Source organism: Neofelis nebulosa, chromosome 9 (genome assembly GCF_028018385.1).
Source record: "Neofelis nebulosa isolate mNeoNeb1 chromosome 9, mNeoNeb1.pri, whole genome shotgun sequence".
NCBI classification, from domain to species: domain Eukaryota; kingdom Metazoa; phylum Chordata; class Mammalia; order Carnivora; family Felidae; genus Neofelis; species Neofelis nebulosa.
In genome coordinates, this window is record NC_080790.1 from 51781140 (window position 1) to 51807721 (window position 26582).

Here is a 26582-nt window from a genome sequence, read left to right on the forward strand (position 1 = left end):
CTATAGTTTAACTCCTCTGTACTCACATGTATAAATCAAGGGTTAAATACTTCATGGGGTTCTTGCAAGAATTATGTGAGAACATGTTCAAAACATTTGGACATAGTCAATGCTTAATAAATGAAGGCAGCCAGTCTGGCGATCGTAGAGATAGTGGTGGGATTGATGATGGCGATGCTTTCTCTAAGCTCCTCACCTCTATTCATTTGTGTTCTCTGACATAGAACTTAGTATCGTGTAATTGAAGTACATGGTAATTGAAAGTAATGAATACTGGGGTGCCTGGGTGGCTCAGTTGGTTAAGCGTCTGACTTCGGCTCACGTCATGATCTCACCCTTCGTGGGTTTGAGCCCCACGATGGGCCCTATGCTGACAGCTCAGAGCCTGGAACCTGCTTCAAATTCTGTGTCTCCCTCTCTCTCTGCCCCTCTTCCACTCACACTCTGTCTCTCTCTGAAAAATAAATAAACATTAAAATTAAAAAAAGAGAAAGTGGGGTGCCTGGGTGGCGCAGTCGGTTAAGCGTCCGACTTCAGCCAGGTCACGATCTCGCGGTCCGTGAGTTCGAGCCCCGCGTCAGGCTCTGGGCTGATGGCTCGGAGCCTGGAGCCTGTTTCCGATTCTGTGTCTCCCTCTCTCTCTGCCCCTCCCCCGTTCATGCTCTGTCTCTCTCTGTCCCAAAAATAAATAAAAAACGTTGAAAAAAAAAAAAAAAAGAGAAAGTAATGAATATTACGCTTTCTGTATGTCTTTTAAGGAGTCTGTAAGATTTCTAAACATTTGTCTTAATTGTGTTTGTGTCTTTGTGTAAGAAACAATGGATATCTCCCTTTTTGTAAAGAGAATTAGATACCTCCAAGACATAAAGTTACGTATCAGTGTGTACCTGCTTTGCAGTTTTGATGCCATAGTTTCTTTCCTTTCAGAACATATGCTTTTCGAGAAAATGCACACGCATTATATGACAGTGCAGTATATCACTCTGTGTAAAGGATTGTGATACAAGGAAGAAAGACAGTAAGTAGAGGTGGAGGTAGAGAGGATGATTTGAATTACAGAATATGAATCTGAGTATATATTTTTTTAATTTTTTTTAATGTTTATGTATTTTTGAGACAGAGAGAGACAGAGCATGAACGGGGGAGGGTCAGAGAGGAGGGAGACACAGAATCTGAAACAGGCTCCAGGCTCTGAGCTGTCAGCACAGAGCCTGATGTGGGGCTCGAACTCATGGACCGCGAGATCATGACCCCAGCCGAAGTCGGACACTTAACCGACTGAGCCACCCAGGCGCCCCAAGTCTGAGTATATTTTGGCAGTAAGTGAGTGAGTTGATTTGGTTATCAAAGAGCTACATGGTGAAAACAAAAGTATTTTCGTGGGTCTTGACTCACACCCAGTGGTGGTGGTTCTCTCTATGGCCATAAGCCTGATTTTGAATTAACATTATGAACCTGTCACCAGTTTACTCCTCTCCCCTTCTTAAAACTTAAAAAAAAAAAAAATTGTACTAGATTGAAAAATACTATGAACTAAAATGCTTTGGTAGTGGGTGGTAGTGGACTTTTAATTCATTTTGGTGATGCTTGTTGACTGTCTTTGGAGTATGTAAATATTGTAGATGCATCGAGAGGCAGCATGATGTTGCCTATTGAACTAGTTCTGAGACCCTGTGACTCAAACCGCCCTGCACCCCATGTTTCCTGTGCGTTCAAAATATGGCAATTCTTAGCTCATTTTTCATCTTGTCTGGCATTCTACGTTTATTCTTGCAGGTTCTCCATACACGGACACTATTACAGCTTCATGAGATACAGCCTAGGTGTCATTAGGCTGATTTGAAAGTCTTCCTAGAGGTATCCAAAAGGCATTTTTATGGGCCATTTCATCAGTTGAGGTTTTCCTAAGTCCCAAATTCTTTCATGTTACCAGTCTAGTTGTGCTTCTCCCTGGCAATCTGTTTTGGCCACTGAGAGAAGCCTTTCCAATGCTATCTTCTTCAGCCTCTGGCTTAATGGGGCTTGTAGCTGTTTGATTTTCACAACATCTCCATGTTCAGCTTGTCGGGTCCTTTAAATATCTTGGCCTTGATAATCATGTTGGGCTACAAGTCAAAAAGTATGTCCCTGCTGCTACTCAGTATTTGAAGAGTTGGCTCCTGAGCTACCACTGTCTTACCTGTTTGGGCCTAGTCTATGCCTTGGATAACCCATTAACCTTGTTAACATCTGGACCAGTTTTTGCTCAGTATTTCGGTGTAAGACAGTGTAAGATTTACTACTGCTTTTTAGGTGATGGTTTAGTGGAAAGATACAGATTTAGGACTGGGTGGAAATACCAATAACTCTATGAATTTGTCTACATTTCTGAACTTCACAGAGAGCCTTAGTTTATTTATCTAAAAGAAAAAAATAATCCCAACTTCTTGCGGTAATTCTGAGAATTAAGTGAAATAGCACAAGATGCCAACTGTTTAGGCTGTAGCAAATCTTGGGCATAGAGTAATGGGCATAGAGTAATGCCCAAGAGATGACAGTTTCTTACCCTTTTTTCTGGCTTCTGATCTGCGCTGCTGTCTCTGGGCATCTGCTGTAGTCTCATCTTCCTTCCTTCACTCCATTCCCGCTCTCAATGTTGAAAACCCACAGGGCTCCTCACAGCATTGATCCGCCCCCTCTGATTGTTCACCCAGGGCCTGTAAGTGTGTTGAACTCCATGGCTCTCCTTGGTGTGGTGTCTGTTCCAGGTCTCCAGTGGGTTTAACTGAAAGCAAGCCTCTTATTGGGGATTTCATTCACAATATAACTCTTCTCTTTAGGATTCTGTGTACTGCCATTGCCTCATTCTCACTCGGTCTGTGCAGTACTCCCTAACTTAGGTATTTCCATTTGTTGTCTTAAGTCATCCAGAGTGTGGATCTTCAGAACATACAAGCAGAAGCATATAGATGAGGAACACTTCTAGTATGTATACAAAATAGGGCATTGCTTATCACCCTGTTATTTTTATGCCATAAAATAATATTGTGGTCAAATAAATAAAAATTTGGAAAACATTCAATCTCACAGAGTAATCAAAAGACATAGAATCATAAAATATCTCCTATTTAATTAGGAGAGAAAAATTTATATAGTACTCAGTGCTAGTGACTATGCAATTAGTGATACTCTCATAAATATGTGGGGACATTATAAATCAGCACATACCTTAAGCAAAGCAGTTTATAGTGAGATATTTAGGGATCTAGTTTCCACCTATGTTTTTCCTCTCATACATGCATATGCATTATGAATCACAGTACTGATACCCTAATATGGTCCAAGGAAATAATCTTAAAGGAATTATCCAAAGTATATAAAAAGGTACACAAATTTCAAAATTCATTGTGGTATTGTTTATTATATTTTTTTCATTTAAAGCTTGCTACTTTTGAGGAAGGCCCTGGCCCAGTGAAACATATGAGAAAAACGTTAAAGACACTGTAGTCAGAATCTGGCATTTTTATGACCTCTTACTAGACTTACATTACTCCATGACCTACTGCATTTATAATAGAATATACATATATACGTATATATAGGTATACATATATATCTATATATATACACATATATATCACGTTAGCAGATAGGCATATATATATATATATATATATATATATATATATGTATATGTAAACATCCTAGATCTCCAACAACAGAAGAGTAGACATAGGCAAGTAAATTGTGGTATACTCCTAAAATGAAATACCGTGGGATAATTAAAAGAATAAACTGCAGCCACATGTATTACATTTAAAAAATTTCACATTTATAATATTGAACCGAAAAAGCAAGTTGCAGAGAGACATATTGTATGATATGATAGAAAGTTTCAAAATACATAAAATTTTTTTATTATATACTTATACGTAACTTTATAATAGTATTTTAAAAATTTAGCTGGTGTACCTAGCAACAATAATGGTTGCCCCTAGGGAGAGGAAAGAAAGTGATTAAGGAGGTCATACAAGGGCTGAAACTATATTTATAATGTTTAATAGATACATAAGTATTCATCATATAATTCTGTATACCTTTCTGTATGATTGAAATATTTCATAATTTCAAAATAGAAGGATCCATTGACTAACTTGAGATCTCAGACTTTTTGAAGCATTATCATCCTGTTTTTCAGAATAGATGATAAATAACAAATAAAATGGATAAGTATCTGGAAAAAAGTGGATTTCTCTTCTCTGGTTTATAGCTTAGATCTGGGACTAAGATGCAAAGGGTTTGAATCCTTTAAAGAAGATAGTAAATATTAATTTTGATATCAATATTTTTAAAATTAGCTTAGGGACTCCTGGATGGCTCAGTGGGTTAAGCATCCGACTTCAGCTCAGGTCATGATCTCATGGCTCATGGGTTCGAGCCCCGCATTGGCCTCTGTGCTGACAGTTCAGAGCCTACAGCCTGCTTCAGATTCTGTGTCTCCCTCTCTCTCTGCCTTTTCCTTGCTTGCTCTGTTTCTGTCTCTCTCTCTCTCTCTCAAAAATAACTAAACATTAAAAAATTAAAATAAAATAAAATTAGCTTACAGTTTATGTTTATAAACCTCAGTGTTCACTTTTTTTTAAAGATTTTATTTTATTTTTTTGAGTAATCTCAAAACCCAACATGGGCCTTGAACTTACAACCCCAAGATCAAAAGTCACATGCTCCACCCAACTGAGCCAGCCAGGCACCCTTTCGTGTTCATTTTTTAAGAAAACAAAATTCATCCTTTTCATTTTTTTTTCCAGGAAACCTTAATTGTTCTTTTCCTTTTTGTGTGTGTTAAATCATAAAACAGTAAACACTTTGGTTTCTAGATAAATTAGGGCATGTTGTTTACATTTGTCTTTTAAGAATTATAGTAATTTTGAATTTTTTTTTTTAACGTTTATTTACTTTTGAGACAGAGAGAGACAGAGCATGAATGGGGGACGGTCAGAGAGAGAGGGAGACACAGAATCGGAAGCAGGCTCCAGGCTCTGGGCCATCAGCCCAGAGCCCGACGCAGGGCTCGAACTCACGGACCGCGAGCTCGTGACCTGAGCCGAAGTCAGACGCTTAGCCGACTGAGCCACCCAGGCGCCCCAAGAATTATAGTAATTTTGGAAGGGACTTTTTAAAATTTATTTCTGTGGAAAAAATCCTTCTCTGTTTTATTAAAATTTTGAATATTGTTTATCTGTTGTTTAGGTAAAAGTGCTTGGATGTTAAACATCTGGGCTTTGTGAATTTTAGTTTAATGTTACAGCTGTATAACTCAGGGTGACGAAGCTAATATTTAAGATGTTGCCACCAGGTGCTATTAATCCAAGATTATTGAATGCCGAGGCTATCACGATGGAGAAAACCTTAAAGAAATCTCTAACTGAAAAATAAGTTGTCATTTTTGTTGGAATTTCATTGTAATCCATTAACATGATTTACGCTCTTGTATTTCAGGGAAAAGTGGCCCAGACAGCATGTATGTCAGCTTGCAAGCATTTGGCCACATCCTTGATGCAGCTGTTGCTGGAAGCCGAAGTAAGACAGCTCACCTTGGGAGCATTGCAGCAGTTCAACTTGGATGTCAGAGAATGTGAACGTAAGATAGTGAACCACCCTTCACTTGTTTGTTTCACCTGTGTACTCACGTCTGTGAAAACCAAGAAGTTTAAGTCTGTGGGGTCTTTGTTCCCGATGGAGTCGACAAATACGGGAGACAACTTGAAGGATGTGTAGAAATGGCCTATCATCAAGCTGATTTGAGCACCCAGAGTGCCTAGGCCCACATGTAGGACAGAGATCTCTGGCCACAAACGAATTTGCAATCTAGAGTGGGGGATAAGGCAGACGTGCGTTTTATAGGCACCAAAGAAAACCTGATTAGTCTGAAGACTTCGGAAGAATGCAGTTCCCAGTCACTTTTTTTTATGTTATATTTTAAGGCTATTTTTACATCTTACCTGCAAACTCTTCTTACTCTAAAGAACAAATGCGTGTGCATTTGGGAATCAGAAATGCTTTCTATTGCAGGTAAAAATAGAAAATGTTAGAGTGGTTTAAAAACATAGGTTTTATTTTTCTCGAGGCAGTGAATTGCTGTGTTGATTTAGTTGCTCAGTGATGTCATCAAGGACTCAAGTTTTATTTATTTATTTATTTATTTATTTATTTATCTATCTATTTATTTATTTATTTTTGAGTATAGTTGACACACAATGTTATATTCGCTTTAGGTGTATAACATAGTGATTCAGCTTCTATATACCTTATGCTGTTTTCACCACAAGTGCAGCTGCCATCTGTCTCCATACAAGGCTATTACAATATTATTGACTGTGTTCCCTATGCTGTGCCTTTTATTCCCATGACTTATTCATTCCTTAACTGGAAGCCTGCATTTCTCACTCTCCTTTACCCATTTTGCCCATCCCTCCATCCCTCCTCCCTCTGGCAAGCAGCCATTTGTTCTCTGTGTTTATAGGTCTGATTCTACTGTTTGTGTGTTTATTCATTTGTTTTGGTTTTTAGATTCCACATGTGAGTGAAATCATGTGGTATTTAGGGGACCCACGCTCTTTTGTTCCCTCTCCTCTGCCACACTTAGAGTGTGGAATTTTCCTCCTCATGCATATTATTCCTTCTCATATATGTATTGTATTATAGTCAGGAGAGATTCACATTCCCTCAAAAAACCCCCAAAATGCCATATGACCCAGTGAGTCCACTTCTGAGTATTTACCCAAAGAAAACAAAAACACTAATTTGAAAAGATACACACAGCCCTATGTTTATTGCAGCATTATTTACAATAGTCAAAATATGGAAGCACCCTAAGTATCCATAGATAGATGTATGGATAAAGAAGATGTGGTATATATCTACAATGGAATTGTACTGAATTCAGCCATAAAAAAGAATGAAATCTTTCCATTCATGACAACACAGATAGAGATAGAGAGTATTATGCTAAGAGAGAAAGACAGATACCGTATGTTCACTTAAATGTGGAATCTGAACAATAAAACAAATTAAAAAAAAAAGAAATAGACTCATAAATACAGAAAACAAACTGGTGGTTGCCAGAGGGAGGGTGGGGGATGGATAAATAGGTGATAGGGATTAAGAGGTACAAAATTCTAGTTATGAAATAGGGAAAGTCACAGAGGTGAAAATTAGAGCTTAGGGAGGATAGTCAATAATATTGTAATACCTCTGTATGGTGGCATGGTAACTACACTAGTGGTGAGCATTTTGCATTGCATGTAACTGTCAAACCACTATGTCGTGCCATCGAGACTAATATAATATTGTATGTCAGCTATAGTTCAATAAAAAAAAGAAGAGATTCACGTTCAAGACAGGAAAAAGAGCCCAGTGTCACTTATTCCTTTTATTAAGATAATTGAAACCTTTTCAGGAGACTCCTAACAGACTACTTTGTTGTATCTCATTGGTCATCATACAGTTAGTTGTACGGTCACCTCCGGCTCTAAGGGAGGCCAGAGACTGAGTATCTGGAAAAGTGATAGAGGACCACTGTAATTGGGACAGTTGGTTCATCATGAATCATCCCCTTGGAGCTGAACACAAAATTAGTTCTGGTTAGGAACAAGAAGGAAGAAATAAAGAGCGTTCTGGTGTTCATTGTGCTGTCAGCAAGAAATGAAAATGAACAAAAATGATATGATGACTTGAAATTTTTTTTTGATTCTAAGAAAATTAGAATAATGGAAAATACTAAAAATCTGCTAATACTTCTTCCCCATCTTTTTATTTTTACTGCCTGTTGGTTTCCCTCACTTGACTCTTGGTGGCTAGAAATTAAGGTTTTATTGGCTATGCTGTTTTTAATTAATTACTTATTAGAGGCTTCCAGTTTCAGTCACCACAGAGTAACAGGTTTCAAAGCTACCTTTCTGCTATCAATAACTGTAAAACTGGATAAACTGTATAAAGCAGTTTATTTCACGCATTGGATAGCAGACAGCACAAAGCTGTGATCTTTCAGAAAGGGGAAATGCACAAGGTAAACTTGACATTCACTCTTGTTTTCTATCAGAGGGTACTATCCAAACAGCAGCACAGGAAAGTAGAGCCAAAATAAAAAGCAGTGTTTTACATCGAAAAAAACAAAACAAAACAAAATAAAAAACAGAGATCAGCATATAGGGCTGGTGAGGCAGCTGGGATTTGTGGGGCAAGATACAAGAGAGCAAGGAGTTGTTTAAAGAAGTAGCTCTAGAAGTCTGCATCGGAAAGCCCTTGAGCCCTTGGTCAAAAACTAAATTGTCATGTACAGGTTAAAATTCTGTGATTGGCAGAGAACAGCCTCTGAGGATCTGTGAGCTTAATAGGAATGCTAGAGGTCCCACAGTGCTATGAGACATTGGAATTCTGATCAGTCAGAGTTGAGAGACCAGCTAATTATCTTGTACATTCAGTAAGACCCCCAAAAGTTAGACCTTAAGAGTGCTCAAGTTCTAGAGTAAGAGCCAATCTTGATCCACCCTAACAAAGCCTAATTAAAAGAGGCCTGACAAGATAAAGGTAATCTACCAATAAAATAATTGCGTGCCAAAACACAACTCATCTGTCTTTGAAGGAAGAGGAACACAAAAAATTCAGACTCTTAACCATATAGCATTGACAATTGCACAGCAAAAAGCTAAGATTGGACATGTAAAGAAACAGGAAAAAATGTGACCCATAAGAAGAAAAGACAGGCAATAGAAATAGACCCACTGATAACAGAAATGTTGAAAATAGGGGCGCCTGGGTGGCGCAGTCGGTTGAGCGTCCGACTTCAGCCAGGTCACGATCTCGCGGTCCGTGAGTTCGAGTCCCGCATCAGGCTCTGGGCTGATGGCTCGGAGCCTGGAGCCTGTTTCCCATTCTGTGTCTCCCTCTCTCTCTGCCCCTCCCCCGTTCATGCTCTGTCTCTCTCTGTCCCAAAAATAAAAAAAAACGTTGAAAAAAAAAATTTAAAAAAAAAAAAAAAAAAAAAAAGAAAATAGCAGACAGAGCCTTTAAAAAACTGAATATTAACATATTCAATACTTTAATTTACAGAATTTTGTATTTTGCAGAAAGAAAAACTTCTTTTTGCGGAATTTTTTTGGGGAAAAAGAAAACTAGAAAAAGAAAATAAAAGTCACCATGATCTCATCATTCAGATATAAGTACAATTCCAGGGATTATATTCAGAAATGATAATATCCAGCAGCCACAGAACTTTTTCTAGAAATAGTCCACCAGATTCCATGCATCTACTTAGCCAAAATTGTTTTACATGCCTCTGTTTTAACCAATTAGTTACTTGGAAGATAAAAACATAATGATTGGCTAGACGAATCAAGATTGGTTTTTGCTATTTAGCATGAAGTCATCCATTTCTGAGTTTTTAGAAAAGAGTAGACCTTCACTCTCTCTATATAGAGTAGGAGTAGGCAACCAGCCAATGTCATTGGTTCAGCAACTAAGTCTGATGAATGACTGGGAAGGACTACATGACTGCATTTTGTCAGAACTAAAAGATAAAGAGGAATGGAGGTGATAAAGCTAAAATATAGGAGCCTTGAGGAAGAGGAGTGATGGTCTAGGAGAAGCACAGGGGAGGAAGGAAGATGCCTATGTTATGGCCTGATTCTGAAGTACATTGTATGTCAAAGAAGGGGCATCTTCTACCTGAGGGAAGTAGAGGCAAATTGGTTTCCTTAGCAGAGAGCTAGTTTTCCATTAAGACTAAGAGGTGGGGAGATCACTTTATATACAGTATAATATTGTATTTATGAATGAAAGGGTGGAAACAGAGTTTGTTATCCATGCAAAAGCGGTTCCAGAGAGCCAGTACGGTATCTGAATAGCCATTTGATATATTGGTAATAGCCTTTCACACTTAGGAATCAGCTTGAAGCCAGCATTTGTAGGGCATGACAGTACCTCCAATAACCATATTACCACTGAAATTTTTTTTGTCCATATATTGTGGAACCACTAAGTTTCATTGATTTAAGAAGTTTTAATGTTTCATTTCTGATTGTCAGTAATTTGTCTGTCAAGAAACTTTCCACGGACATTTATTTTACTTTAAAAGAAAGAATTCTATTCTATGTCTTTTGCTATACCATCCCCCTAATTCTTTTTTTCTTTAGATGCTCAGTGGTCTATAAAAAATCTTAAAGAAATGATACATAAAATTCAAGTAACTATACAGAGGCGTATAAAAGCAGCCCCAAGTGACAAGATAATTAACACTTACATCTTTCTACCCAGTGGCGTGTGCATGCGGTATTTTCTCTATTGTCTGTGAGTCCTTGGAAGAACTGTATAGGTCCTGAAAGAAATCAAACTCTGGACAAGGCAGAAAGTGAATGTACCTTGAGTGTTTGACTCTGAGGCCTGGGCTGCCTTTTTCTTAGGTCCCAAGTAAAAAGAGGAATTGTATGCATTGCATGAGCCTGAGATACTCAGCTAGTGTCGTGTAGTCATTAAGAACATAGATTTCAGAGTCAGCTCAACCAAATGCATTCAAGACACCACTTATATTTAGTGTGACCGTGTGTAAATTATTTAACCTCTCACAGCCCCATTTATGAAATAGGAGTAATAATAGTAACTAATATTACAGGAATGGGGTCAGATTTAAATAAGCGAATGCATGAAAGGGTTTATTTCATGGCTGGCAAAACACTGTGCATTAAGTAGTGGCTTCTCCTGTTATCATTAGCAGTAGCAGCAGCCGCAGCCGCAGCAGTTAATAAATATCCAAACTCTCAGAAGGACTTTTGCAGGTCACTCAAATCTTTGTCTATAGTGTATGAATTAGGTAGGTTTGAAGATGCCCTTTTATTTGGGTTAAGAAATTCATTTTTGTTTTTGGTAGTTGTCTGTGAAACTTCTGTGGTTGTCCTGAAATGTCTGATCCAGAACCGATCATTTTCTGATTCTCAGGTTGATGCTCTTGTGAGATATCAGTCAGTCAGCTCGGCTGTTTACTAGAAATAGTAACTATGCTTAGGGCACCATTATCTAATAGGAATGTTGTTACATAATTCTTCCTGACAGGACACTAAACCAAATACGTTTATTTTAATTAATTTATTTTTTAATGTTTTATTTATTCTTGAGAGGGAGAGGGAGACAGAGCATGAGCAAGGGAGGGGCAGAGAGACAGTGGGACAGAGAATCTGAAGCAGGCTCCAGGCTGTGAGCTGTCAGCACAGAGCCTGACGCGGGGCTCGAACTCCCAAGCGGTGAGATCATGACCTGAGCTGAAGTCGGATGCCCAACCGACTGAGCCACCCAGGCGCCCCTAAACCAAATACGTTTAAAGTGGAGGCCATTAGGAATTCAGGAGGTATGAAGAAAATATTCCTTTCCCTTTCAAAACTGGCAGTGGATATTTCTACTTTGTCTGGATTTCATCTTATACCTCCATATGTTTGTATGTCTTCTATTTGGTTTTAGATGTTGGAGCACTGGATCCTGGCAGAGAAACTGGATCTGAAATACTAGCAAGTCTTAAGAGCCTACTACTTTACCTCCTTAACCAAACTTGGGCTCTATATCATACATGCACTTCTTAGTCAGTCTGGGTCTGGATTTGGAATTTCCTAAGCTTTCTCTTTGTGCCTTCTAAATAAAGAGGTCTAGGTTCATGGCCAAGCTCAACTACTTATTTACAGCATTAATTTAGTAATATGTTCACTTATTCAACAAATACATATGGAGCCCCTTCTTTGTGCAGAGTACCATGCTGGAGGCTGGAGATAAAATGGGAAACAGTGGATTTTAAATAGGAGAGTGACTGATTAGATTTGTATTTGTATTATTTTTTATTTTACTTTACTTTATTTCATTTTATTTTATTTTATTCTATTTTATTTTACTTCTATTCTATTCTATTCTATTCTATTCTATTCTATTCTATTCTATTCTATTCTATTCTTTTGGTTAGATTTATGTTTTTAAAAGGGACTCTGCAGTTTATCAGAAGCCTTCAAGACCAGTAATAGGTCTACGTCAGGGTAGAGATGAGTCGAGAGCCTCAGCCTATTTCTGCACAATAATTCAACCTATGGAAATGAATGGATCAACTCATTTAACCTCCCTGAGTCCATCAATAAACTAGAAATACTAATCCCTGCCCTATTTGTCTCACAGTATTGTTAGGAAGTGAAATGAGATAATATATATAAAATCATTTACAAACATCCATGGAAATTTTACATATTATGTAATCATTTCTTTACCCCTATACTTTTATGTGTGTTTTTTCCTTTTCTTTCTCACTTCCACTGTTATATGGTTTATGGTGTTAAATATTTTCAGTTTTTAGTTATCTACTCAGGTCCCTAAATTATTCAAAAGACTGGTATATTAAAAGTATGATATAATTAACCTAAATCTGGGGCACATTTGTTTGCAAAGAGATACAGCAGGAATTGAATCTTTTAAAATTTAGAAGAGTCCATTTCCCAGGATCCATCAGTCTTTTGCACAGAATAAACTGGGCCTTAGAACAAGAAGGTAAGAGAGGATGCACCTTGTCGTACTCTCAGTTCTTTGGTGGTTGAGTAAATCTGGCCTTGGTTTACTGTTTGGGGAAGGGCTCCAGAGTCTTCCACTTTGCCATTCTTACCATAATAACCCTCACCACTTTACAAGTCAGGAATCCAATGTGGCTCTGCCTAAACTTGGGATTTTGGGAAACAACTTCAGAATAAATTCATGACCTCACTGAGCCTACTGTGATAGAACATAATGGCAGAACACCATTTGTCACTTACCCTCCATAAGTCCCTGCTCTAACTGAAAGATCAGATAGCTTTCTGCAAACCTTAAAGAATTAGCTTTAGCTCAGGGGAGCCTGGGTGACTCAGCTTCAACTCAGGTCATGATCTCACAGTTCGTGAGTTTGAGCCCCACCTCAGGCTCTGTACTGACAGCTCAGAGCCTGGAGCCTGCTTCAGATTCTGTGTCTTCATCTCTCTTTGCCCGTCCTGCCACCCCCTCTCTCAGAAATAAATAAACCAAAGAATTAATTTTAGTAGTTCCTAAAAAGTTTTAACATTTTAGTATCTTTGTATATATTCACTAAAATAAATGGCTTCGAGTCCCCTTGTGGTATAGACTCAGGTGTGTTTTAGCTAAAGGTAATCAGGCAAACCTTTATAGGCTTGCTTAGGATTTTGCCACTGGTGCTTCAGAACTAAAGAATCTTCATAAAGTGGTCTCTGTGAACCTTAAATGCAAGGCCCAAACAACTGCCAGTTGGGATAAATGTACTCACTTGTTTTGATTCTCTGTACTATGTGAGTCCACCTATCCTTGACTTCCAATTCCATATAGTTCATTATCTACCTTCGGTCACTCACATATGAGTCTCTCTTAGGGCATTAGGCATTCCTTTACCTATCCCTTCTCGATGTGAGGGAGAGAGAACAGAGTCCTCAAGACCCTGGTGAGAAACATAAGGAAAGCATATTTGACAGATCCACACTGTATCATTCTTCCTTTGCGGCCTTTGAAGTTTATATTATGTGAACGCAGTTCTGGCCCTTAAATAACATCTAAGCCAGTGTTAAACCCAAATCTGCATCAGCCGACCAACCAAACTGTTAAAATAACTGCTAGCCAGTACATTCAAGCAAGCCTCTCCAGCAAGATGCCCTATAGCAATTAATTTGTCAGTCAAGATTATGTTTAGTTGTCCTTGAATAAGTAATGCAAAATGCATATCCATACAGTTTTCCCTGTTTTTGCAGAGATTCCCTAGAACACTCTTACATTTCCGTCTGGATATAATTTTTTCCTTCTTTACCTTTATTTTGCATATCACCCTTTGAGCCCGTGTTTATTTAGATCTGAGTCACAGGACAAGATTCAATAAGGAGTGGGACATAGAGCAGGCTGCTATCTTCTCCGGCAAAGAGGATGCAATGGAAAGCCTTCTGGAGAAGGGGAGGGATCAAGGTTCCCCAATTTCTTACAGTACTCTTGCATTTACCAAAGAAATATGGTGAGATTATGAAGACAGCTGGAATATCAGTACATAACTTGAAAGATCAATTTATGCACTTCATTTTCAACTCACTCAGCTATTCAGCTGCAGATAGAGGGGTACTGCAATAGAGCCTCACGATGGCTGTTTTCTTGGATGTTTGAGCTCCACGTTCTATCAGGGATCAGAGTTTGCCCCATTTTCTTGTTTGCCCAGTGTCGTTAAAAGATTTCACATGACTCATATTCTTCAATTTCTTTAACTTGATTGGTGACAGCACAGCTTTGTCCTCCAAAGCTTCACCCGCAGTGAGAACTTGTTCCCTGATGACTTAAGATAATACCTTAATTATGAACTTGGCTGCCACATTCCTCAGACTGTTGACTTCCTGGGAAACCATGGGAGGTCTCAGTGCCCTTTTCCCTGCCATAACCTGCTAACCAATTTCAAACAGTCTACTTTTTCTCCAAAGTCTTTGTTTGCCAGCTCGATCCCTAATAATCTGTCTTAATTAAGAATATGTTTATTTGCAAGAAACAGAAATCTCTTCAAACCAGTTCAAGAATAAAGGAAAGCTTATTTTAAATATATGCATTTCATAGAATCCAAGAAAAAGGTAAACAGTAAATCAGTTAAGTTAGGGATCCTATTTGCCCTGATTGTTCCTGTCTCCTTAGCACCTAGCACAGTGCCTGACATATGGTGCTTGCTTAATATTTATTGAATGAATAAAAATGATTCAGTTAGCAACTGCTTCCATTTCTGGAGCTCTTTGTCAGCTCTGAGGATGGGAGGGAGTGTAAGTAGGAAGTCGCTCGGATGGATGGCATAGCAAGACAGCCTGGGATATAGTTGGAATCCTAAGGAATATTCTTTTAGGAGGATGTACAACTGGCAAGGCAATGATTAGCAACTTTAATACACATATCCTACCACCAATTTCTATGGATTATAAAGCCATCTTGCCATCAACAATCAATTATCAATATATAAGCTGCGTAATACATAGTGATTAAAATTGTAGGTGATAGATTGGTCTTTGAAACCTGGATCTTCATTTTAGTGGTCTGGGTATGCTTAACTCCCTTAGTTTCTTTATTTGTAAAATGAAATTACAGTTGGTGTAAATCATAGACTTGTTTTGATGATTAAGTTATTACTCATAGTAAATGCTCAATAACTGTCCTCATTGTCACTGTTATCATTATCATTAGAAAGACTAGTAGGCTGGAAGTCAGGAAACTTGTATTATAACCTCACTGCTGCCACCAACTAGTTGTACGGTCTTGAAAATTCTTTAAACCTGTTTGGGCTTGAGGCTTCTCATTTCTAAAATGAGAACGTTGGGCTACATGATTTCTAAATTTCTGTTTAGTTTAAAGATAACATTATTTATTGTGGGAGGAAAGATCGTGTGGATATTTTTATGTCTGTAGAGAGTTGTTGTAAGGATTAAATGAGATAATGCACATGAAATGATCTACAGATCCTATATACATGACTGTTTGTAAGCATTAGTAAGTATCACATGTTTATTAGAGCTTTCATTATTAGTTATGTACAATGCCATGGTCCCCAGGGGACTTATACTCAGAGTATATGGAAGCAGAAAGCAGGCTTTGAGTGATTTCTGTCAGGGGCTCTTATAAATTCATTGACCCTTGGAATAGATCAATAATTGTTTCCTCAAAGACACTTTCTATATAATTCTTTAAGGCAGGATTGCTTCAGAGTCTGTTTTATACTATTTACCTTTGGATAACATTGGCTTAGGAAGAAGTCAAGCTGTATAGTCCAGACCTGAAGCACTACAGTAACCTGTGAAGATGTTAGTGTGGTGGGTCAAGTCGGAATTGCAACAATGAAACATATTAGTTAAGCAGTCCTGAATTTCAGAAGACACTAAAGAGTATGAACACATCTCTTGGAGACTCGGTTATCGGGACATGAATACTGGTAGAAATAGATTTAAAGAAGAGAAGTTGGCTCTCTACAACACTAAATGAATCTTGGAAATGTTAAATCATTGTAACAAATGGCACCATTTCATAAGGGATTCTTGTGAAAAGTTTAGAATTTTCTTCCTTTCCAATTCAAATATATTTTTTATACTTTATCGAAAGGACACTTTTCAGATTGTATCTTAAGCATTTGGTACCTCTTCAAATCTTAAAAAGAGAGCCATCCTAAGAATATAAGGTTTGAGGAGTGACAAAAGGAGGAAATTTGAGCTTAGTTAAGTTTTAAATCTGATCTCTCTGGGTTATATTAAAATAACAGATGCTTCTTTTCATATGGCCTGTATAGTGCTTGAAGATGCAAATGTCCTATGGGTAGACTATTGAAGGACATTTTGTGTGTTTCAGTATCATTAATTTCAGATCCCTTAGCTTCTATCTTGAGCCTCATCTTTATGAATTATAATTTTAAAACAAGCTTTTGCTTTCTGCTCTCTTTCATCTGAGAAACATTAAGGTAAGATTAATGATAGACTTTGGGTTCATATGCAGAAAAATAAACTTGTTTTTTTATAATTTGCAGCGCTGTGCACGTGTGAAAATCTAAGTGTAATTAGTCATTAATGCTTTTAATATGATGGAGACAATAACTCATTCCATGAAGCAAACTCCGTGGCTAATGAATTTTGTCTTTTGGTTGATTGACTGGTTAATGGAATCAGAAAAATATTTTCTATCGCTTCTTTACAGTAATGCTTTCATTCTCTACTGGAAGTATATAGGAATTTGAGTAGCCAGTCTTAACAGAGTGTATTTTTGTTTATTCATTTTATCGTTTGTTTTCCCCTTTTCTCAGTTTCATTTTCTATTCCTATTTCTAATTCTCATTTTGATTCAGTATCTTTAGTGAAACTTACAGATTTGCAGGGGAAGATTCATTAAGTTGGCAATCGTGTATATATATACACACACACACACACGTGCGCGTGTGCGCGCGCGCGCGCGCACACACACACACACACACACACACACACACAGTAATCAAGAGTTCATTCTCTACATTCTTTGTTTTCTCTGCAAGACCTGGAACACTGTAGATATTTTATACAAGGAGTCAGATTTAAAACTCAAGTATTTGGGTTGAAAATAGAGGCCATAGTCTGGAATCATTTTCTCAGGTACACAGCTCCCAATCAACGTATTGTGCAAAAGTTTCTTTGGGAACTTACGGATTATATGGCTTTGTCCCTCCCCCATTCCCAGATCCCTACCAGTTCTTCTTAATGCAGGATTGAGCTTGGATTTTCAGATCTAAAATAATGTGGGAAGAGAACACACTGCAAATATCTTCCTTCTATCCAAAATAGGCAGTACAAAAGCCATGCTTTGTTTGCTGTTGTTTTCCCACGACTATAATGCTTGTCATGCTAGGTGATATGCTATTATGATGCACCTTTCTGCTATGGAGTACCCAAACAGAAGTCTTCCCTGCCATTAAAATGGCAATATCACTTCTCTTTGACTGTGGATGATGGGCCCTGTACCTTCTGAGAGGACTCTTGTCAGACATGGGTCAGTGAGTAGTGCCCACTCAGCAGTTATTCTGGCTTATGGGCTGAAGTTCCTTGAATTCCAGAAGAGAAGGAAGTCATTGTCTCTCTGAGCCCATTGCCAGACACCTGGTCATTTGATAGTAGGTGCTGCCAACCTGAGCAGCGAGGGCAGGCGACCTGCTCTTCCTCACCATGGCCTCAGATACCATACTTGTCAAGCAAATGGAGATGGATCCTTCTGCTCTAACCTTGTTATACATCACTGTCAAGCTCTGCTATTGGCTTCCAGAGATTGGCCAACACAGACAAAGTACTTTTTCTGGTAGCAAATGTTACCTTGGGTTGTTTGTGGGGCATAACAGTGATGAGGGAATACAAAAGACCTGCCGCATGAGGGATCATAATTTTGAATTAAGGTTCTCTTTCTGTGGCAAACTCTCCCATACCCTAGGTTCTGTCTGACTGTTTGGAAAATGTGGTACTTATCCCATCTCTAAATAAGGATGGTGACTGATTCCTCTTTGAAATTGGTTTGAGTTTTCTTCCTGATTTTATTTCAAGGGATATTTTGGGGGGTGTGGGGATGGTGGCCAAGAGATTTACCTTGAACAGCTGGTAGTTTCCAAAAGGCTCTTTTCCTGCTGCATGGCTTTGGAAAGGAGAATACCAGATTTTTTTGTTGAAGTGATATTCCAAACTTAGTGCTCCTTCCCTCTTTCTCTACATTTTCCGTTTTAGCTCTTTCAGATTTTAGTCCTTACTTTTTTCTCAACTTTAAGACCTTATACACTTTGGAAGTTTCAGGGACCAGAAAGGTTAAGAAATGCCATTTCAAAGAAGGAAAATAATAAAATTATATTGTGGTTATTACTCTTTTCCTGTCACTTGACCCTGGTTCTGGACTTGGTAAAACAGGTTTTCTTACAGTAAAACGAGTATATCATAGCAATTTCTTACTCTCCAAAGCCTTTGTACTGTTTCTTCATTAGAAAGTTAGACAGTTATTTAAAATGTTCATGAATCCCCGTGATTTGCTTCAAAACACCCAGAAGCATTTCTAGGCAGAAATGAGCCAGTAGAAATAGTAGCTCATCTTAATTATTGCAAACCCAAGACCTCACCATTAGCCCCAGACCAGCGTATGGCCATCTCTTTCTGTTATATCAGCTAGCTCCAAAGAGCACCTCAGCTAAAAGCTATTTTATTTCTTTAGCATTGCTGCCTCCTTCCCTTAAGCCGTTTGTGCATCCCTTTTACTCACATGGGCCCAAATCTTAATGCTTGCCGTAAGCTGGAATCTGTCGAGAATATCTGATGCATTCACTGCTCCTGCTTGTCACCAAGTGTTTACACTGGGGCATTTTATACATTACATATTTTCTTTGGCCCTCACTTCATGTCTTTGGGGCTGAGGCCAGTAAACTGTTGGTTTTAATTGGGCCGTTTTATAGGGTGTAAACCAGGAAGGCATATTAAATGCCATGTTTAGGGGCGCCTGGGTGGCGCAGTCGGTTAAGCGTCCGACTTCAGCCAGGTCACGATCTCGCGGTCCGTGAGTTCGAGCCCCGCGTCAGGCTCTGGGCTGATGGCTCGGAGCCTGGAGCCTGTTTCCGATTCTGTGTCTCCCTCTCTCTCTGCCCCTCCCCCGTTCATGCTCTGTCTCTCTCTGTCCCAAAAATAAATAAAAAAACGTTGAAAAAAAAATTAAAAAAAAAATGCCATGTTTATTTAAAAATTATTTTAATTGTTGAAAGTTGACAGACTTCTACTCAGGTGTACAAGGAGTTCCCATAACATTCTAACCCATCTACTGTCTTTAGGTGGAACACACCTTATACATCTCAAAAAATTGATGAAAGTTCTAGATTTTATAAGACATTTTAAAAGAAAAAAATCCCATGTCTTTTCAATCATTACATACTCTATCTAGCATTTCAGCATTTAACAAATTCTGGTTTGAGTTAATCTATCTAGTCTACTTTTAGCATTACAAATTGTAAAAATTTACCTTCTTTCTCTCTTCCTTTAGTTTATCTATTTGTTGGGGGGATGTGTGTGTGTGTGTGTGTGTGTGTGTGTGTGTGTGTGTGAATGAGAGAGAAAGGGGGAAAGAGAGAAGTTGAGGAGACCTACTACAATTTCTCCAAAAGATCACCTTAGCATTTCCCATTTTTATATTTCTAAGATTGGAATTTAGAAAATAGGAGGAAAATATCACTGCCAACACTTTCATTTAGAAAAGCGAAAAGTTTCCGGTGAGTCAATGTACGGAATTCGTAAGTTTTGCCTATAAATTTCAGTTGATCTATATTTTACTTCTATTTTCCACCCCTTTCCTGGGAAGAGAAGCTTGTATAGTAGGGTCACTGGTGGGATAACACACACCTGAATGGGTGAATCGAGACCTGTGTCTTTGTGCTTGATCACTAAGTATCTGTGAATAATACACTAATGTCTTTTAAAATCTTTTTACTCATTTGTTATATGGGAATTGTTTGGACTAGGATATCCAATTGAACTACATGGGTAGGAGTTAGCCACTCAAGTGGGATGAGGTAGGTTTGGAAGGATATTCTAACTAGTAAGGCAGGTGTTCGTATAAATTCTGGGAGGAAATTCAAAAAGTGTGGCATATTAGAGAACTAAAACTAGTTCATTATGACTGGAGGATAAGGTGAAATGAAGTGGGGTAACCAAGAGGCAACGGTGAAAATATAATCCTTGTTAGGTGCTGGAAGACTTATTGAGAAGTATATACTTGATTATAGGTACGTAGGGAGCTGGTCATTTTTTTTTTTTTTTTTTTGGTCATATGTTTTATGTATGAGAATGACATGGTCATTTTCTGCTTTAGGAAAATCACTGTGGCAAAATTGTGGAAAATGCAAGCCTAAATACAGAAACTTCAGTTAGGAGTAGGGTTGCCAGATAAAAAACAGGACGCTCAGTTAAATGCGAATTTCAGATAAACAATGAATAATTTTATATATATAATACTGCATGGTACATGCAAATGTCAGGTAAGAGAAGGCCTGAATAAGTGTTGCTTTAATAAGAAGGAATCCAAAGTAAATTTTAGAGAAAGTACTTTTAGGGGAAGTAGGGGTGGTAGAAACCGGATTGCAGAGAATTCAGGAATGAGTGGAAGATAAAGAAGTTGAATCCGTGCTTGTAAATAGCTCTTTCAGAAATGGAGTTTGAAAAGAGAAGAAAGCAGAAGTTGTTTATTTTATTGCGTCTGAGAACTTCAGTGGAGTGGTTATTTTTATGTTGCCACTGTTCAGCCTAATGATTTGGGACGGTTTAATAGCAAGTGACACCGAACATTTTCTATAATGTAACCAACAATAAAAGAAAAATAATTCTTCCTTTATTTTCTTCATAGGTATCAGTAAAATTTGCCTCATCATCTTTCTCTTCTTTTTGTCATTCCGAATGAGGTACCTTTCTTCTGAATGATATGCCTTGCTGGAGAAATACCAAGGCTCCTCCATTTTTCACCAAGTCCCAGCAGTCAGCCTGTTTAAGGCCTGCCCTTCCCCTCTGAGTCACTGGAATCTTTTTGTCAGCTGTCTGCCTGTCAGTGGATGGAAACAAGGTGTAGCCTAAGCCCCTGCCCAGACAGTTAACCAGGGAAAAGAGTGAGGTTCTCTATTCTTCCCTAGAAAAGCATTTCTGAGGGCTTTTCAGCAAGGATCATTTTAAAGACAGGAGTGCTTTTAATACTTGAAATGTTCATTTATCTCCTATACCTTCTAGCACTTAAGATATTCCTTTAAAAGCACCAGTTTATCATGGAAAGAAGTGGCTCATGTGCCTTAAGAAACAACGATTTTCATTTCCTTTTCTTCCAGCCAACCTAAATTCTTTTTAAACACTAATCTCCCTCTCAGCAGTACCTAGGAGTTAAAATCCTTAATGCTTCCTCTAGAGCTCCTGAGTTGTGTCCGAAGTCCTTTCCTTGACCCTTTACCCAGTAAGTATCAGCCAAAGGGCTAGCGTGGCACTAACAAAGATTCTCTTCTCCTTTTGTCTTTGTTTGTTTGTTTGCTTTAGGGGAAAAGGAGAAAAGGGAAAACACATCCTAAACTGAGTTCTCAGTGGCACAGTTTATATTCTCTAAGTAAGAGAGATCCTAAGTTTAGGTCTTGACTTCTTAGGTCTAGCCTATGTAACCAGAATGGGAGAATGGTATTTATGTTGATATTCATCTAATGCAAACATTTAACATGGCTGTTGGATCATTGTTTTACAATAAAACATAATTTATTTATAAAATAATTTATTTTACAATAAATTTCCATTTTAGGGGAAAAAGTTCCCAGCTGATAACTAGAACAATTTCATGAAACAAAGAATCAAAGCTAGTAAATATAGAAAATGTTCATTTTCTCTGGGCAAGATATACAGCACTTTTACTTTGTCATGTCAAAAATGATCTCTAATATCAAAGACTTACTTTAATTCAATATTTTTAATTTTTTGATTCATTGAAGAAGTGGCCATGTCAAGGGGAAAAGCATATTATCTTATATCCAAATCCAGTAATGTTCCCATTAATTATGCTGGGACATGTATGGCTCTAGCCTAGATATTAAAATGGACCCAATATCCCGTTTTATTGCACTTGATCTATATTGGACTTTGTGTTCCAACAACAGTTCTCTGACATCAGTTGGGTGTCCTACAGTTCAATCCAATTCTGCAACTAAGTTATTAGTCGTAGACTAATTGCAGACTCCACAAGTTAAGGGGTCAGTCCTGTAAGACTTCCCCTCTTCAGACATCAGCTGCAAGTCTGAGGTGTCCAAGCCACTCACTCCTCTTGCTAGCTGACTACAGATTCAGAACTCCCCAAACTCCCTTGCATGAAAGAATTCACTAGGAAACTCCTAGAAATCACTGAAAGTTCTATACTTCTGATTACAGTTTTATTATAAAGGCTGTAAGAGGAAGAGCCAAATGGAAGATATGTATAGGTTAAGGTCCTGGGGAAGAGGGGGACAAGCACAGTTTTCATCTTGTCTCTTGGTTGGAGTCTAAGCATGTCACTCTCCCAGCACATCAGAGTGTTCACTAATCTGATACTGGGTTTCAGTATCCAGAGGTTTTATATGGGCTTTCATTACATGGGCATGATTGAGTAAATAATTGGCCACACGAGTGAAATCAGCCTCCAGCCCCTTTACCCTCCCTGTAGACTGGGGGTGTGACTGAAAATCATGAGCTTGGTCTTTCTGGCTTATCCAGCCCCTCCCTTAAAACTCTCTAAGGTCCCACTGGAGCAACCTTGTTAGCATAAACCTAGGTATGGTCAAAAGAAGCTCATTGTGAATAGCAATTCCTATTGCTCAGGAACTTTCAAGGGTATTTGAAACTCTATTCTAGGAGCGGGGGCAAAGACCAGACATGTTCTTTATTGTATCATAGACATCAAGAATATATTTGATTTATTCCTGTAGCTTTAATTAAGTGAAATATTATTACCTTCATTTCACAGCAGAGACATTTAGTACTAAGAACTTATCTGATTGGCCGAAGGTCACATAAGTAAATTCTAGAAAGGACTAGAATCTCAGTTACCTTATCTAATGATATATCTATCTTTGTGGACATCAGCTTACATTATGAGACTTAGTTTTCCTAGAAAATTGTAAGAACATCATGAAATATATATGCCAAAGAAATATTAACTACTCTCAGTTTGAAAAGAATGATATTGGTGCACTTTGCTGGCTCAGTTGGTAGAGCATGTGACTCTTGATCTCGGGGTCATGAGCTTAAGCCCCACATTGGGCATGAAGCTTACTTTTAAAAAGTTGTAAAAAAAAAAAAAAAGAAAGAAAGAAAAGAATTATACTGATTTTTCTTAAAAAGTCTGTCTCCTTTAACTTAGGAAACTTCCCATGTGGAATGTACCTTAGTCATTTCTCTGACTTTCAGCATTTTTCATAGTGTGGTACGATATACCTCCACCCTGTTCCAGAGTCTTGATACTTTTCCCTTTAATGAGTCAGTATTTATTTTATGTTGCACCTTAAAAAACAGTTTGCAGTTATAGATCAGGATGGTTATTGTCATCACTGGCTAGGGAAACTGAGGCATAGCTCACTATGTCCCCAAATTTATATACTTACCAGCTATCATCATTTAAAAACAATTACACCCTACTGCTTTTTCCAAAAATGATTTGAGGCCACTTTCAACAGGATAAATTGAAAAAATAAATAAGTTAGGTACCAAAGCCTCCAATTTTCTGCAGTTTCACTTTCTGTGGTTCCAGTTACCCAAGATCAACTGTGATCGGGAAGCAGGTGATGCTCCTTCTGATGTATCGTCAGTAGAAGACTAACACTTCATCACAATGCCTATGTAACAGGTCTCCTTTATCTTAGCAGGCAGGTGTTTTATCTTCTCTCATCATCACAAGAAGGATGAGTACAGCCCAATAAATTATTTGAGAGAGAGAGAGACCACATTGACATTAACTTTCATTGCAGTATATTGTTATAATTGTTCTATTTTATTCTTAGTTGTTGATTTCTTAGTGTGCCTAATTTATAAATTAACATAGATATGCATGTATAGGAAAAACCATGGTATGTTTGGGGTTCAGTACCCTCTGTGGCTTTAGGCATTCACTGGTGTCTTGGTACATATCTCCCTGCAGATAGATAACAGGGGACACCTGCATAAGAAAGAGAAAAATGGGTTGAAGAGAAGAAAGGTAAGCATACAAATATAAGGATTAATTGAGAGGTAGTATAAAAATGTATTGACGGGCATGATGAAAAATATACAAAGTATATATATATAGCTCTCTGAAGGCAACATACATTTCTAATACAAGCTGAATCAAAGCCATTGTGTAGTATCATGGACATTTGCTTCAATCCTAATTTCATAGCCGATGTAAAAATAGAATTCATAATGCTGTGAATTTTAGGAATGCTCTTTATTGGTCATTTCAAAATCTAAGATCATTCTTGGCACATTTAATTTTAACTTAAGTTCATTACAGTCAACATCATGTAAAGCTGTGCTGTCCAACGCTATAGCTATCAGCCTCAAGTGGCCATTTGAGCATTTGAGATATAGCTACTCAGAAATGAGAAGTGCTGTAAGTGTAAAATATATACTAAATTTTGGAAAAAAAGGCATGAATCATTTTTTTTTAAGTAGACTCCATGCCCAATGTGGGGCTGGAACTCACGACCCTGAGGTCAAGAGTCACATGCTCCTGACACCTGGGTGGCTCAGTCAGTTGAGTGTCTGACTCTTGATGTTGACTCAGGTCATGATCCCAGGGTTGTGGGATTGAGCCCCATGTTGGGCTCCATGCTGGGCATGGAACCTGCTTAAAATATTCTCTCTGTCTCTCTCTCTCTCTCCCCCTCTTTAGACCCTCCTTTCCCACCCTCTACTCCTCCACTCCTCTCCCCACTCACGCTTGCTCTCTCTCTGTCTCTCAAAAAAAAAAAAAAATACACACACACACACACACACACGTACATATATATATTTTAAAAAAAGAGCCACATGTTTTACTGATGAGTCACCCATGTGCCCCCCAAATGAATAATTTTTAAAATATTAGTTTCATGTTGAAATTGAAATATTTTATGTATATTGAGTCAAACAAGATATGTTATTAGTTTCGATATTAATTATTTTGTCTGTTTTTAGTGTGTCTACTAGAAATTCTAAAATTACACATGGGGCTCGCATTTCTATTTGGACAGTGCTTTTCTAGAAAATTGATTTTCACTGTTATGTTAAATGACCTACAGAATCCTTCTCAGAATCCTTCTGTAAAATGTCAGTAGCCGCAACTTTGTGTATATGTTCATACTGCAGGATAATCAGTGCTGAACAAACACATGGACAAAATTCCTTAAAAGCACAGTGAAAATTTCAAGGATATAAAGTCACTGCTTCTGAGCACTAGTTTTTCTCATCTCTCAGGAAGCCCACCCCTCTCATGGTGGACCCTCAGCTTTCCTAGAGATTGTACACAGAAGTACTGATTGGGAATACTGATTGGGAGAAGCTTCTTTTCACCATGATTTTAAAAGATATATTATGAAACTGGCACTTTGCAAAATTGTGAAGCATTTGGGAACTTCCGAGGAAAATTATGACTTTGCACAGATCTGTGTATTTTTAGGATTTTATGATTCCTAACTAAATGTAAAGGAATACTTAATATGCCTATAAAGGAACATGCAAAGTGAATATTTGTTTTTAGACATTAGAGGTGGGGGGGTGCCTGTTGAAATATTAGAAGGGCAGACTTAGAGGGATCAGATTCTAACTAGGTCACTGACTTCACCTTTTGGGCCTTAATTTGCTCATCGGTAGAAGTCCTCAGTAGTTCCAAATGCTCCTTTCAGCTTTAGCGGCGTAAGTTATAGACTCAAGTCCAAGGTCATCTTTTGCTCTGTTTTTGCCTGTTATTTTTCTGTGGAATATTAAGGTAAAGTCCGCTGCCGTGCGGCATGACGTTCTTCTGCCACTCGTTATAGTCTTGACTTCCTCAGCCCTTCTTCCTCTGCAAAGAATCACACAATGCAGAAGTCACTCTCTTTAGTTTAGTGAATACGGCTAAGTATTCTTACCCATCATTTAAAATATTATTTCTTCAGACAAAGATGAGCACTTTATTTCTATAAAGGCACCCAGTGCCCCTTGGACTCCATGAAATGGTGGGAACTTATATTATCTGTCTTCTAAACTTAAACAGAATTGTTTCTCTAGTTTGCTTTGCTAGATTCTGCTGACTAATTTCATTAAGCTGTTTACTGATTCTTCTTATATGTTAAATAAGATGTAGAAATCGACCTCTCTGATCTGCTAGGTTTATTCCTCATAAAACAGCTTTTCTGTCCGGGAGAATGTGTGCTGTCACTGACGCCAGCCACTGAATGTGCCAGGACCCTCCTTTCCTCCCGGTGGTACAGTTAGAGGGGCAGCCAGGTGGAGATTGATTGTCTTGTTTACTGAGCAGCAGCATGGAACTTCCTTCATGCTGGTGTCCATTTTCTCACT

The 26582-nt window shown here is 38.1% G+C and overlaps 1 protein-coding gene across 7 annotated transcripts in view; it reads left to right on the plus strand.

The window, feature by feature from the left end:
• The window catches only part of EXOC6B (exocyst complex component 6B), a 626910-nt gene that overhangs the window by 436371 nt on the left and 163957 nt on the right, over positions 1-26582 (plus strand). For all 7 annotated transcript variants that reach the window (XM_058683716.1, XM_058683713.1, XM_058683714.1 and 4 more), the window contains one exon: positions 5479-5620. In XM_058683716.1, the coding sequence (XP_058539699.1) occupies positions 5479-5620 (142 nt within the window). The remainder of the gene's footprint in view (positions 1-5478; positions 5621-26582) is intronic.